This window comes from Artemia sp. Qi Xiang Cuo, chromosome 12 (genome assembly GCF_049724085.1).
Source record: "Artemia sp. Qi Xiang Cuo chromosome 12, ASM4972408v1, whole genome shotgun sequence".
Taxonomy (NCBI): domain Eukaryota; kingdom Metazoa; phylum Arthropoda; class Branchiopoda; order Anostraca; family Artemiidae; genus Artemia; species Artemia sp. Qi Xiang Cuo.
The window spans coordinates 38,920,701-38,936,082 of NC_142805.1; the positions used below are offsets into that span (position 1 = coordinate 38,920,701).

At 37.6% G+C, this 15,382-nt stretch overlaps 1 protein-coding gene across 1 annotated transcript in view; it reads left to right on the forward strand.

Moving 5' to 3' along the window:
- The first annotated feature begins 14,527 nt into the window (after positions 1–14,527).
- The window catches only part of LOC148946098 (uncharacterized), a 33,693-nt gene continuing 32,838 nt past the window's right edge, over positions 14,528–15,382 (forward strand). Inside the window, exon 1 of the mRNA XM_089097604.1 lies at positions 14,528–14,657. Coding sequence (XP_088953730.1) covers positions 14,528–14,657 — 130 coding nt within the window. The remainder of the gene's footprint in view (positions 14,658–15,382) is intronic.

Consider the following 15,382-nt stretch of genomic DNA (forward strand, 5'->3'; position numbering starts at 1 on the left):
TCCATTCGAGGGTAGCTGGTTGAGCCATACCTCCTTTAGATGTACTTGATACATGCATGTTGAGTGTGGCAGTTGACCAGTTGACAGTTGGCTGGTGTATGATGGGTCCGGATGGTTGTGGCATATTGCTGTCGATGCTAGATGTGAATGCTGGATAGTTGGCTATTGGGCGGTTTACGGTTAATGTTGATTGTATTAATGGATTCGACCTACGACCATGTTGTATAACCGTCGGTCTGTTTGAACTGACCACTGGAGTCGCTTCACCCCTTCTTATCTTCTTAATGGGTAGGGGGAGCTCTGGAAAATCCTAAATTAAAAGTTTGTTTTTCATGAAAAAAATCTTGAAATTGAACCATCAGTCCTCATCAATAGTATGGTCCTCATCAATAGTATGCACAAGAAAAAGTTTTTAAAATTAAAATTAAAAGTGTCATTCTATTTTTCTGATATGATTTAGAGATGTAAAAAAAATGTTGAAAAAAAAGTTTAAGAAAAAACTCAGAAAAAAAAAATAAAAAAAACTGTCACAAAAAAAAAAAAAAAAAAAGATATGATTTAGAGATTTAAAAAAAAGTTTAAAAACAAGGTAAAAAAAAACTGTCAGAAAAAAAAGTTAAAAAAAACTGTCAGAAAAAAAAGTTTGTTTTTAATGAAAAGAATTTTGAAAGAGATCCATCGGTCCTCATCAATAGTATGCACAAGAACAAGTTTTTTAAAATTAAAAATGTAATTCTATTTTTATTATATGATTTAGTGATGTAAAAAAAAAATTGAAAAAAAAGTTAATAAAAAATGTCATAAAAAAAAGTTAAAAAAAAACTGTCAGAAAAAAAAGATATGATTTAGAGATGTAAAAAAAAATTTTAAAAAAAGGTAAGAAAAAAACTGTCAGAAAAAAAATTTAAAAAAAACTGTCAGAAAAAAAAAGTGGTCCCTACAAAAATTATTTTTCTAATAGTAAAAATTGTGACACACGTATTTATATCATTCCCATTTTGAAGTTGGAAAATATTAAATATGAATTTTCTGTGTTTTAAGTGTGTTTCATGACATTCTAAGAGATGTAAAAAAAAAAAGTTAAAAACAAATGTCGGGGGTGGGGGTTGGAGGGGGGGGGTTGGAGGGGGGTTGGAGGGAGGGGGTTGGAGGTAGGGGTTTGGAGAGGGGGCGGAGGGAGGGGGTTGGAGGGGGTTGGAAGGAGGGTGTTGGAGTGAGGGGTTTAAAGGGGGGGGTGGAGGGAGGGGGTGGACGATTGTGGCAGAGTGGAGGGAGGGGGGTGGACGATTGTGGCATAGTGGAGGGTGGGGAACTTTGGGCCGGAATAAAAAATAGGTATGATTTACCTCATATACTAAGCTCGCAAGCCATTTAAATGCAGTGTTAACATACTTTTTTCTTGTTATGATACCGACCTCTGGAGATCCAGGTTCAAAAAATATTTAACAATCTGTTAACTATAATAGGGTCTTTATAAATTTTATTAGAATTAATTTCTTTACCCACTAAGAATATAAAAGAATAACTTACTTCTTGCGTGTAGCTTTCGTCAATATTCCTTTTATTTGAATGCATTATTATATTTCAAATGCCAATTCTGGACTGTGGAAATAACTGATTGTCAGAGTTTTTATATCCGTGTTCAAGGTAAAACATATATCAACCACACCTAACAATTAAAGGTAGCAGACAGATAGGAAATTACTATAGTATAAAGGAAACGAATCACTACCATGAAAACATCACGCACTTTGAACAGAGATCAGCACGACTTTTCACGGTAGTTGAATCCGGTCATTACACTGTCTGCTTGTATTGGCGGGAGACACTTTGCTACCTTATATTATAGCTATATGGGGAGACACTCTGCTTGGAATCGTTATAGCTATATGGGTACCACCCTCGTACCTTATATTATAGCTATACTACTAGTATAATATCGTATACGCAATTAAAATCACGCTAGATAAAATATTCCTCTCAGCGTTGTCTTGAATCATCTTGTATCAAAACAGGCTTTTCAACGCCCGTTTGACTGTAGCATCTAGCATCTCGTATATGACTTCTTTAGAGGGGTCCATCTAATGCGAAAGTACCAACTTGGATACGACAAATTTTATTTCAAACAGTTTTTAGTGGCACTTCCTTTGGTATCTGATGTATTAACGTGATTTTATTTGCAATTTTGTAACCTGCTATTATGATTGATTTTTTTAGGTTATACGGCTCGTCCTCATACTCATTTTTTGAAAACCTCAGACTTTTAACTGATTTCAAATGTTTGATGCTATTACTTAAGACATAATAGCTTTAATCATATTTCACTTTGAAAGTAGAATATTGCATAATACAGGTGATTTTAAGCTTTAATATTAAATTTTTTGGATCTTTCGCATTAGACGGGCCTCTCTAAAGAAGTCATATAAAAGATGCTAGATACTACAGTCAAACGGGCGTTGAAAAACACATTTTTATACAAGATGATTCAAGACACCGGTCAGAGAAATATTTTGTCTAGCCTAGTTTTAATTGCGTATACCAGATTAAACTGTGGTTTATTGGAGTTTAGATGGGGAAAAGATTACCTAGGTTAGGTTAGGTTACGTATATAATATATGCAATGCTTTGCCTCCCCCATTAATGTGCAAATATATTGCCCAAATTTGTTTCTAAACTATTATATAGTCATCCTATTTTCTTTTATTTCATTAGCATTAACCAAACTTGACTTTTTAGAGAGGCCCATCTAATGCGAAAGTACCAGTTTTCTTTATTCTAAGTATATTACTAATATAGTCGGGGAGCCAAAGTTGAAAAATTCGTCAAATAACCTTTTGTAAAAAACATTTTGGTACACGAGTTCTGACTTTTGGAAACGATAGTTTCGAGCATGCTGATTCCATTTATTTTGAGAATAGCGACCACCACAGTGCGCTCCATACTTTAATATGAGGTCAAAGTTTCGACACTACCATCAAGGAAAAAAAAAATTCAAAATCAACTAATTCATCCATAAATGCATGACGCTTCACGACTCCTATTGGCTTTGTTATGGTTATGTCGCTGCCATGCTACTGTTGATGTATAAATTATAGCTAAACAAGTTTACTATTTGATCCTCAAAGGTTTGTCTTTACAAGTATCTAACTTTTCATGGTAAAGATCTAGTAGAGCTGCCCATTTACTTTAGGGTGCATGTGTACTGGCCAATAAAACCAGGATATACAGTGAGAAGTGATGTTTTTATATTCTGCTTCTACTGGACAGTATCTGTGCAATTTTACAGCTCAATTGGATGAATAATATAGAGTAAAAAATAAGTTTTGTTCTCAATGGGCTGCTCTACTAGACCTTTACCACTTTTCATCACTTTGCCTAAACTTTCTGGAATCCTTGGTATATAAATTTACAATACATGTAAATTTTTGCGGTAACGTAACCTAAAATTCTTGCCAGCTTTGTGGTCAAAGGACAGGACTGTCTACGTGGGGAGGGGGGGCTGCAAAGAGATTTCCACTTTTACGAGCTAGATGGTACGGATTTTTAAGCATAGTGAAGCAAAGGTTGTACACTCTAACAATGCTTGGCAGTTTTCTCTTTTTTTTTATGTGGCAGGACTCTCATTATTTACCATCACTCCTCAAGTCACCACCTTTGGGGGGTACAATGAAAGATAAGGCCATGGATGGTACCAAATTCCCAAATGAACCGCTGCCCTTTATAAGTAACTGAACGGCTTCATACCAGTTATATATAAGTTACATTCAGGATCATATATCATTTATATTCAGGATTACCTATCATAAGGTAATCCTTGAAATTGTTTTTCTATGGTTACCATTGGTACTAAATTTGTTCTTGATTTTGCAAGATAGCATGGAATTGTTAGCCAGAAAAAAATTAGATGGTATATAGCCCCAAAAGAAAGAAAATTATTTATACAAAGTATATAATCTGCTAGACTGATGGAGGAGGACAGCTTCACTTTGTGAGTGATGTGAAACGTGTTCAGGAACTTTTTTTTACCAGATGTAAGTGCAATGTTAAGTATGTTGCTCTAAGATAGGACTGTAAGCAACCAAACTTCTTACAAAAAAGACTTGTTTGGCACAGAAATTGTAGGCAGAAGTTTTTTTCTTGTGATCTTCATGGAGGTCTTAAGGATGCAAATATGCCAGCTGCCCCTGCACGACTCACTAGAACATTGGCAAGGACGTTTCTCATATACGGACTGTTGTATCATTTGTGGCAAAAAGGGAAGTACCACGCATAAAAATGAGAATCATCTTGCAATTAAAACAATAGAAAGGCAACAGAAGTTATCACAGCATGCTGAAAGACTTTTTCGAGAAATGCCTGCTGTGTTTGCAAGGTCCAAAGAAAAAAACCTGATTCAGTTTAGTGCAAAATATCACCAAAAATGCATACTTAACTTTTTTAAAAAGAAGGCTGAGGAAGAGACTAACTTTTCTATCAGAGAGGCTATTGTGAAAAGTGTGGTGGATGAAATTGAAACTGGCCTTAAGGAAGTAAGGATATACTCGCTTAGAGAGCTAAGGCAGAAATTAAGCACTGGACTAGCTAGTTCAGGTCTTGAAATAAAGGCCCGTGATGTAAGGATACTGAATAAGCAATTGAGTGTGAAGTATGGCAAACCACTGGAAGTGAGCTGTAGTAAAAAGACAGACCAGTGCTTTTACTATCTGAAGACTAAAGTATCTGTTGGAGCCCTGAGCCGTCAGGTTTCAAAGCTTGTCCAAGAAGCAGATGATTCAGTTGCTTTTGTAGAGAGTCCTACCTTAGATACAGACTGTGAAGCAAATGAATCTCACGGAGAAAGCGAGAGTGAATCATTTGCCAGTGAATATGTGTGGGACAATGAAGATGACATGCAAATAGTGGCCATGAAACAGTTGAAAGTGGAACACAGAGTCCTACGAGTAGCCAACCATTTGTCAATGGTCTTGACTGGGAAACCCCGCATTGTTCAAACTCAATAAATGATATTTCCGAACACAAAACTAAAAGTGAATTTTTCCACACAATGAAGAGGTTAAAGGTATTGATATTACTATTACAAAAATATTGATATTACTACAGAGTGTGTGGATTCTATGATCCCTACAATGTTGTTCAGCATTCCTGCATTCCTTTTTGATGACTTTGAGGATCCACCACATAATGCTAGCGAGAGATATAATGTCTCAGATGCTGTGAAAGAGGCAGTTATCAGTTTGGCTCCAGACATTCTATTTCAAGTGGGAAAACTAGAGACGCTGAAACATACTAGCCTAGGTGCTTATGTGTACCATAAAACTCGCAACAAAAATTTTATAACTCTGGGGAACAGACTGACAATGACAGTTAGCTACAGCACAGTTCAACGCATTGTCACCAATGAATCTATGAAAGCGAAGGAACAACAAGACAGAATTGACAACGTCTACATACCAGAAGGAATTGTCCCGGGAGACTTTGTTCACTTTTCATTGGACAACCTTGATTTTGACGTAAGCATTAAAGTAAGAGGTAGAAGAGTCCTAATGGGAACAGAAAGAAGAGGGTGTATTAGGGGTGAATCTAGAGGGCAAGTTTAGGATGGAAGAACCAGGAGAAAGCATCAAAGTGACCATGTAACCTTATCAATGGATATTTGACAAAATTTTCTCTTTGATTTTGGTTTTTTTTAAATTATAAGATGAAAAGAATTTGAAACAAATAGAGTTCAAAATTTATAAGAGTGAGCATGTATCAACAAAAGTTTTATTTTGTGGCTGAAAATTTACGAATAAAGATGTAACTGAAAAGGTAGCTGTTCTTGGGCTTTGAAAGGTAGTGAAATCAATTAAAAAAGTTAAAAAAAAGATATTTCATATAAAAATACTGCTTCCTAGCAAACAAATTAATTGATTTGCTTCTACTTTAGGAGCAAACTGTAGATGGCACGTCATCCTACGTAACTACCATGATTGCCATCCAACCTTCAGAGACCTGATTGATGCTGGTACGTAATCGGCTTCAGTCGTTCCATCGCGCTCTTGGTACAGAAACCGTGCATTGTCAAAATCTGATTTTGGAAGAGAACCCTTTGAAAAAGTGACTTTGAAGAGAAAACACTGCACAGAACCTTCTTCTTTTAAGGTCAAAATGATTCGAGGGCATGGAAGATCCATTTTCCTATCTTGGGCAGTCTGTCATGGCTTGCCAACCAAACTCCTGGCAGTGGAATTACAAGACGACTTTACACTCCCAGACTTCAAATATTTTACAGATGATGAAAGAAGCTCCATGGTACCTATTGGATATTTGCCAATAATCCCTAGCTTGCCTTCAAACCCTGAAGTTGTCGCAAAAGCAGTTGCAGTATTACAACAAACAGCTGTTTCTCTTCATTAGGAATACACAGTGATCACACGTGACTTAGCAATTTATGAGATTTTACTTGCTTTGAGATCGTAAGATCCAAAAACATACAAAAAAGTCATTCCTAGGCTCAAGGGCATACACATCGCCATGAACTGTTTAGGTGCCATAGGGTATCTCATGAAAGGTTCTGGCTTGGATGAGCTTTTTTAAAAAGCAAATATTTTATTGCCTGGGTCTGCCAAAAAAGCTATGACAGGTAAACTCTTTTACTGCTGTATAAGAGCGCACCAAATCGTCGCGGAAGCTTTGTGCAGGATGTACTTTGAAGCTTTCGAAGATTATTGTTTAGTGTTTGGTAAAGATACAGCAGTGATGGATCACGTAAAGAAGGTGCTCTCAGAGATCGATTGGAATAATAATTGGCCTTCTGTAACAGCTGCAATGGGTGATCTGCAATTGACTTTAGATGACTTTGACAGCTACCTTGAGAAATTGCTTTTTGATTGCAGAAAGATCAGGAGATTGGAAGTGACATCTCAAAGCAGAAAGTTTAATGATCCCATATATGGCTGCATCTGGACATTACAAATGTACAGAGTGTTTGACACACTATATGTGAGAGAAATGGCCTGTGCTCCTCTGAAAATGATTGAAATATTTAAAGACGGTTTATTCAACGTGAAAAGGACACCTGGCTCAATGAATTGTGTCGCGCCAGACCATGCGCTAAAACCCTCACTAAATATGGAAGCAAAGCAAAAAAGCGGATTAAGAGGTATCGCTCTAAAAAAAGCAACAGTTGTCAAGTAGACACTGACGTTGCCATTTTACTCTAGGGTATCCTCTTCCCTTCAGTTGGTGGCAGGACTGAATGGGGTGACTGAACTTTACAACAATATTTTGCAAAGTAGCCCCATAGACAAGGCAGTTAGTATTTTTGAAGACCATCTACATCCTTAAAGGTATGATGAACCGTCATTGGTGAATATGATCACTTTTGAAACTGTGGATGCAGCAATAGCGGAACGGATTGTCTCAGCAGAAAAGATAGGTTTGAATGCTGTAGAGATTTATCTAAGAGGCAATTCTAACGCTTTCTCGAAAATCAAGGTTCAAACCATGGAAAGCTGCTTAAAACCGACCAAAAAGACGAAACCTTGTTTTGATAACCCTGTAGAAGAACTAGAAGCAGTTAAAAAGTTCTGCTGAATGTTGGTAAAATTCCAGGGTCATCAACAGACATACTAAAAAAAAGTATTTCAGCATCAACTCCTCCAGTATTCCCCGGCATTGTTAGAAGCGCAATCCGATGGATTCTGATTAAGAACAGGAAAAAAATACGATCTGATAAACATAATGAAGCGTTGTCTTGCCTAGATTCTAAGGCCTGCTCCTTGCCAGTTTTTCATATCGATTCGAGACTTTCGCTCATTCTGGACTTTACGTCGCTCTTAAGGACTGTGACTATGTCAAGGGATGAGACATTATCGGAAATTTCAAGAAGGTGGATGAACAAGATTTTTAGTCAGCTCCCGGAAAATCTATGCCAACTGATATGTGGTTTCTGACCGGTATTATGGTATTTATGGAATCAAGGACCCAACTGACTCACCGGTGTGCTTAAAAGACCGTAGTGGTTGCCATAGACGAAGGGATGAGCAGAGTTTGAAGGTCAGTACCCCATATAGTAACAACATCACACTCGGTGATTCATGGCAATCAATTCTTAGAAGTTCTTCGTTTAAAGCTAACTTAGTGGCTTTTATTTATTAGTTTTGGTTAAATTATTTGAGTAAAAGAAAGAATTTGACATAATACATGCTGGAGATTTCCCTGATTGTCGACGAGTTGGAATATTGCCTAGAAAAGGATACCTGGATCCTTTATCTCATCTTAGTCTTGAGCTTCAAGCACACATGAAGAAGCAGACATGCGTATAGCAGTCCATGTTGCTTCCAGCTTTAGGAATGGAAGTCCTTCTGTCATTGTTCGGGCCAATTACACCGATATCCTGGTGATACTTTTGCAACACTCCTCTACGCTGTTATCTACGTCCAATCTTGGAAGTAAAAGTAGAAACTTTGACATAATTCTTGCTGGAGGCTTCCCTGATCGTCGACGTGTTGGAATATTGCCCAGCAAAGGATACCTAGAACCTTTGCCTCATCTTAGTATTCAGCTTGCAAGCATACATGAAGAAGCAGACATGCGTTTAACAGTCAGTGTTGCTTCCAACTTTAGGAATGGAAGTTCTTCTTTCATTGTTCGGGTCAATGACACCGATATTCTGGTGATACTTTTTCAACACTCCTCTACGCTGTTAGCTACGGAAGAGTACAACAAGAAGGAACTATTCCTCTAATTTCCTGACAGAATTTTCCCTGTGCATGAGCTGGTTATATCCCTTCCAAAGGACTCTTTTGACAGCAATGGGCTTCTGCACTGCCTTAGTGGCACTGAAACTGCGAGCTTTGCATATTCTGTGGATAAGAAGACATTCTTGAAAGCGGCTCTAAAATATGGTCTTGTTGGTGAAAAGGTGGAATTGACGAGAAAAGTCAAGATTGACCTCGTCAATACATTGAATTATGTAGAGGAAGTAATGGAGGTGGCAAGAAAAGAAACAATAGCAGCGTATGGAAAGAATTCTCTCTGAATGACTTACGAGTGCACTTATTCCATAGAAAAAAAAAATCCTTGAAAAACCTTCCACCCACTGAAAATAGCTTTAAATATCAGATCTTTAGTGTTGTATTTCAGTGGTGATTCAGTTTACAGGCTAAGGAATGTAAACCAATAGTTCTAGCTCCCCTAAATTTTGGATGGGTATACAGTGACGCTTTTGGGGTTGTTCCTCTGACAAATTCATTGTCACAGTGGCCAATTTCTTTAAGCCGTGTCGCAGTCCATTGTAAATGTAGAAATATGTGCATTGGAAAGTGCTCCTCTGTGGGAATCCGAAAGTGTGATTTGCGATATAATATCTTAAAAAATAGTGAAAACCTATTTCATTTATGTATAATTAAGGCTGCCTTTTAGCTCATCAATGTTTCTTACTCGTTCCTTGATAAGAGCTGATTTAGAAAACTAATCGCAAGAAGCTTTTTAAGTATTATTTGTGCGGATTAAAATAAATGAAATGAAATCAAATTCGACGAATCGTATCTTAATAAAATGTAAATGGAAAAGCTTGTAAAAGCAATTTGAAGCATATTTAAGCTGAGCTGTTTTGCTTGGCCAGCAGCATAGTAAACCTAATATTTTTTTTTATGATGGTAAATTAACGATCGCCTAATCTTTTGGTAAGGTAAAAAGGAGACAACTACAATCTTGTAATAGAAAGCAGGACTTAGTCACGGTAAAACAGAAAAATAACGAACTTAATTACGGAGAACCACCAAGCACACCTTTGGCGCTTATATTCCCGAGATATTCGTCATCAGTATGGTCAATTTAGTCCTAAACCACTCTCAGATCACTTGTACTCCTCGGATCAGATTTTTAACTTTGGCTCCCAGACTACAGAAAAGAAGCCAAGACAAAATAGGAAAATAGTAGAGAAAAACACATATTCTGCAGAAGGAATACACCTTCTGCTCTTCTCACACTGCCTCCAATTTGACGTGTACAATATCTTAAGTCCCGATCCCAATGATAGTTTAAAAATACCAAAATGTTGTCTCCTATATTTTAAGCCAATCATATTTTCTTTCTTATTGGTTTTCTTAGAATTTTCTTATTGGTTGAAAAATCTCGGAAAAATTATGATTGGCTCGAATTAGTACCTGCTAAAACTTGGTATTATTAAAATCTCCTCTAGAATGGGCCTTCAATACCCCTCCCCTTCTATCCGTTTTGCGTACATGAAACAACCTACATATTGACACTTGGACTAAAACTGGTACTGTTGTATTAGCTGGGCAACACGCGAGAATCTCATCAAAAATTTCTGAGATCTAAGGAAAACAGGTATCCGCTAGCTATTTTCACTCCATGAGGGCCACCTGGGTACGTGGAATAGCGCCACCAGTTGGACTACTGATGGCGCTACGGTGTAGAATCATGTTCGAACGGTCCAAAGTCTCTCGTGGACTATTGTGCTCACAGTATTCGTAAACCTAATTGGCTGCCAGGGTCATTCCCGACGCCACTAATATGGGTCGTCTGGAACTACAGTGTCGCAATCCACTCTAACACGCCAAGGATTCCACGTGTTCTGCCCTTGCTGATTTCCCACAATCAGAAGGGATACGACAAGTGTATTTTCAACGGTATGTTTGTGCCCCATTAATTGGACCGAGGTGCCATCTTAAGGACCACCGTCATCAAGCTCATAAACCATTTGAAAAAATCTTCTTTCACCCAGGAAAGATATCTCAGATAACACAGGAATCTCCTTGTAACCAAACTCTACTCAATCAAATAACCCATATAAATGGTATAGCAAGACCACAGTAAAGGAAATATATCCTTATACTGTGAACAAGACTATAAAAATAATAGTTGTCTCGAGACCGGGGTTAACACCAGACAAAACATTTTGATAGGAAAGTCTCTTTTCAAGGCAGGGGGCCTTTATTTCACTATCAAGAGTTGCACTTAAAGGGGGGGGGGATGTTGCCTGTATAATTTGAAAAATGTGTTTTTATGTAATCTCATTAAAAAGCAACCCTCCAAATTTTAAAAGGTACCATTTTTGTCTCTTAATTAATATATTTGAAAACCACCACTCCACCTTTCTAGATATTAATGAATTGGAGATTTTTTGCTTTTACAGCACAAACAACTATTCAATGAAAAAAAATCGAGTTGATTCTGGTGTAATTTTGCCTTTTTTCTCGAACATTTTTGAATGACACTTTGTTTTGCGCAATAAAAATGAAAATAAACTATTAAATTGATCTTCTTTCACCTTAACAAAAATCCCGTGGAATGTGGAGGAATGAAACAAATCACGTGTATATTATGCATAGTGTGCATTTGCTCAAGTTCTGACAAGGTTTGCCTTAGCTTGTTTTCAATTTGCCGTTGATTTGGATGTAAATTAAGATACTTTGAAGAAAAAGACAAGCAAAGATTTTATTTCTATTTAGCAAAATATAGCTAAACAACTCAAAGAGATAATCGTTTAGGACTTAATTTAAAACTTGCCTTTTATCTAGATCTAAGACACAACATATTAGATATTTATACAGCAAAGCAAACATAATCAATTTGGGAGCATGGATAACTTGGGAGTTTACTTTTTCCACTTTCTTGCTTTCCTTACAAGGGTATCCAGGATTTCCCCAGAACTTGGGTAAGGAATTGCTCTTCTGACATGCATAAGATCAGTAACAGTTTTCAGATTGAGTCTATTGCGGAGTGGGGTCTTTATCGTTTTTAACTCAGAAAACTGACGCACTGCTCCAACACTGGAATGAGGTAAACGCGTCAATGTAAGCATAAAATTCGTAAAAATTGTACGTAAGGATTGTCAGCTCAATCTTTTAAATTGGCAACACACTTCCAAAATTTTACTACAGACAGATTAACATCTAAATCTGCCAAAGTTATTATAAAAGTGAGACGTCTCAACACTGTGTATAACGTCTCAAGATCGATATGAGGGACCACAGAAGGGGAGGGGGGTTATAATGTCAAAATGGTGATCATAATTCTTGGAAAAGGCCTAGCATATAATCGAAAATTCCCGCTCAACTAACCCATCTCTTCCTCGATACTTGGGTATAGCCTTGGTTATAACCGATAATTCGCTCATTTTAACAGTTCCAAATACTTTTTCAATACCAGGTGTTCATAATCAAACAGTTCGTGGTAACGAACTGTAAGTAAGGAGTGACACGGCTTAATGGTAACCGAAACTCTAGAAAACGGGACTTTGATACCAATAGATACATCAAAAGAATCAGATTTAAATGCTGATTTCAAATATATAAGTTTCATCAAGTTTACTCCTACCCATAAAAATTTACGCACGGCGACTTTGAAATCCAACGAAACAACATCAGCTGCAGTGCACATCATTGACCTAATGTCCAAGATATGGTCATATCAGCCTGCCAGCTTGGAAATAGTCAAACCTTTCTTAGAAAGACTATTTTAATTTTTGTAGAATGATCTTACAGTAGGTATTTCCGATGTCCACATTTTCATAGATCGTTATAATGGGCTCTTTAGGATGCTAAAGGACACTCTTGAGCCGAAATCTCCGGAATCTTATTGATACCAGCATGCATAATATGATAAGGGAAAGGGAAAAACCTCCAAATTTCAACTCTTAGCACAATTGAAGAATGGGATGCCGTACTTGCAAGTTCAGCGTCTAAAAGCCGGCTCTTCGAAATTTTGTATGAAACCTGGGAGGAGATGGGTGATCAGATTCCGAACGCATTCAACCTTTTTCTCTCAGGTAGGTTCAAGGAAAGATTTAAGGTGTCTCTGGTCAAGCGTGGCTGAAGTCCAATTTTACCAAAACACTGTTACTACGAAGAATTCTCGTCCTCCAGCCACGAAGAGGCTGACCTACGCCTTATGACACATGCCAAGTACGCTAGTCGTTACGCTTGTAGCATCGTTGTGCATACCAACGACACAGACGTGCCAGTAGCCTGTGTTTATTTTTTTGAAGAGTTTCAAGCTGAAGGACCGAGTGAAATTTCCTTGAAGTTCCCGACTTACATTATCCCAGTACACGAGCTAGCGGATGGAGTCCACTTGTCCAAAGAGGAGCAGATTATGTTACCGTTCGTGAACTGTCTGTCAGGGTGTGACACAACGAACTTTTTCTTGGGCTTCGGGAAAGCTTCTTTCTTAAACACTGCGGCGTCTCCCACTTGTGCCTCAAAAATGGTGTCTGTGATGGAGCGGACCAAGGATGCAGGAGCGAAGCTTCCTGTCGACGAGTTTATAGAAGTTTTCCGACCTATTAAAATCCCTGGTCATTGAAATGTAAGGTAAAAAGGCCGGATTTAATTCACTGGCCAGTGTAAGGGCTTACATTTGGTGTCAGAAACAAGATGTGAGAAGACTGCCACCTTCTGACGACACCTTCGAGCCATGCATACGAAGAGCTATATTCGCTACATGGATTATCTGGTCTTCAGTACATGCTCGGCCAAGCATTCCAGATCCACTCCACCATGAATGGAAGATGGCTGAAGTGGGAGTAGATACGGTCAACTCAAGCTGTAAAGAAGCATCAAGCCTGGAAGCTTACTGCAGATGCAAAAGTGGAAGATGTAGGAAAGACTGTAGCTGCTCAAAAATGAAAGGATGCTACAGCTTATACTCCTGCTGTGTAATGAGGAGGGCATACAGGGAGTCTGACCTTGCCCCATTTGAATTCTCGGAAGAAGAAAATGAGGAATATTTTTGAAAGTTTCATTTGATACCTTTTACTTTTAATTACAACAGGTCCCCAATCAGTTACTATTACCCAATCTTACGGGCAGGCCGAGTAAGATAACTCCAGTGTGCCGACTGAATCCATCTATGAAGCAGAATTTTTTCATGTAGTAAATAGCTCAGTCGTATCAGTGGCAAATCAGGTCCCAAAAAGGTAATTGCAGACCCCTTAGTACACCAGAAAACATATTCTTCCATTCTAAAAAAACACCATTTTTAGTCAACATTTTTTTTAGTCCTATTTTATTTTTAAGTAAAAGGTAAAAATTTTAGACAGTTGGAAAGTTTGAAGTATCCATACCCTTTGAAGAAAAAATAAATTTTGTCCATTTTCACAATACGGCTAGTGATCATTTCAGTGACACTACAAAAATAATTCGCAGACCTTTTGAAAATAATAATAATTTATATTTTTTTTACCTCAGATTGTATGGAACTGAATGAACTTTCTTTTTTAATATGAAAAAACAGTTTTTTACCTTGAAGAAATTTCGAGTTTTTAGCCTATCTTTGAGATATTGGTCGAATTTTACAGCACTTATTTTGAAACTGCAGTAAATAGAGAAAAAAAGAATTTTGTATTTCAATTTGAAAAACAGATTCTTGTAGATCCAGATCTCCTCTTTCGATTGATATAATATTACGCCAGATTCCTCAATTAAATAACTCGCAAAAAATCCTGAATCGTCACACTTAGTTATTGGCTAAATTTGGCGTTTTTGGCCTATATCTGAGAAACGCCCCAATGGTGAACATGCACCCTACGATATTCGTTTTGAGCATGGTTGACTACCTTAGGATCCATCCTCAGCATTTTTGTACCTTCCGGCATCGGTGGGTGCACGTTACAGAATCTGGCGCCCTGACTATTACTTACTATGCGAGTAAGCGAAATGGGTATTTTCTCATACTAATAACTGAGTGATATTGTGATAAAATGTCCGCGATGTGAAAGAATGTCGATACTTATGTCACTGTAATTAAACTGAAACAACATAATTTTTTCACGGGAAAAGAAAAAATAGATTACTCAGAAAATGAACATTTTATCCATTATTCAAAAGCGTAACATTACTGTAACATAAATTTAAAAACGTACTTAAAATGGTACGAAACGTAACCTTGGTGGCAACCGTACTCGAGACAAGCGTTAAAGATCACCCATGGTACGACAGACGGGAACCAGCCAATCCTAGCCCTCACAGAGTCTGACGTAAGGCTACGCGTAATCCATAATGTAAGAATTAATCCTCTCTCTCACCCCGGTAAAATTTCAGTTAAATCTGGTGATGTTTTGCCAGGTTGGGCGGTTTCCCGCCAATTGGGCTATGAAATTTTCACCTTCGCACCACAAGTGACTAAACACCCACGAGGTGGGTTTTTGGGCTATGATGTTTCAAATCTCGCTACTTTTGGGCTAGAAATTTAATTCACTGGAAACCCCCCAAAAATCATATTTATTATATCTATTTGGTCATATATCTTCTCTGGAGTCTTGGATCACAATATAATTATAATGTGTCTTGGACTATGGTTGTCCCATTTTAATTTTTTGATACCCCACCCCAAGCCTTCATCACCATTCCTTGAAAATAAGAGAATGTAGACC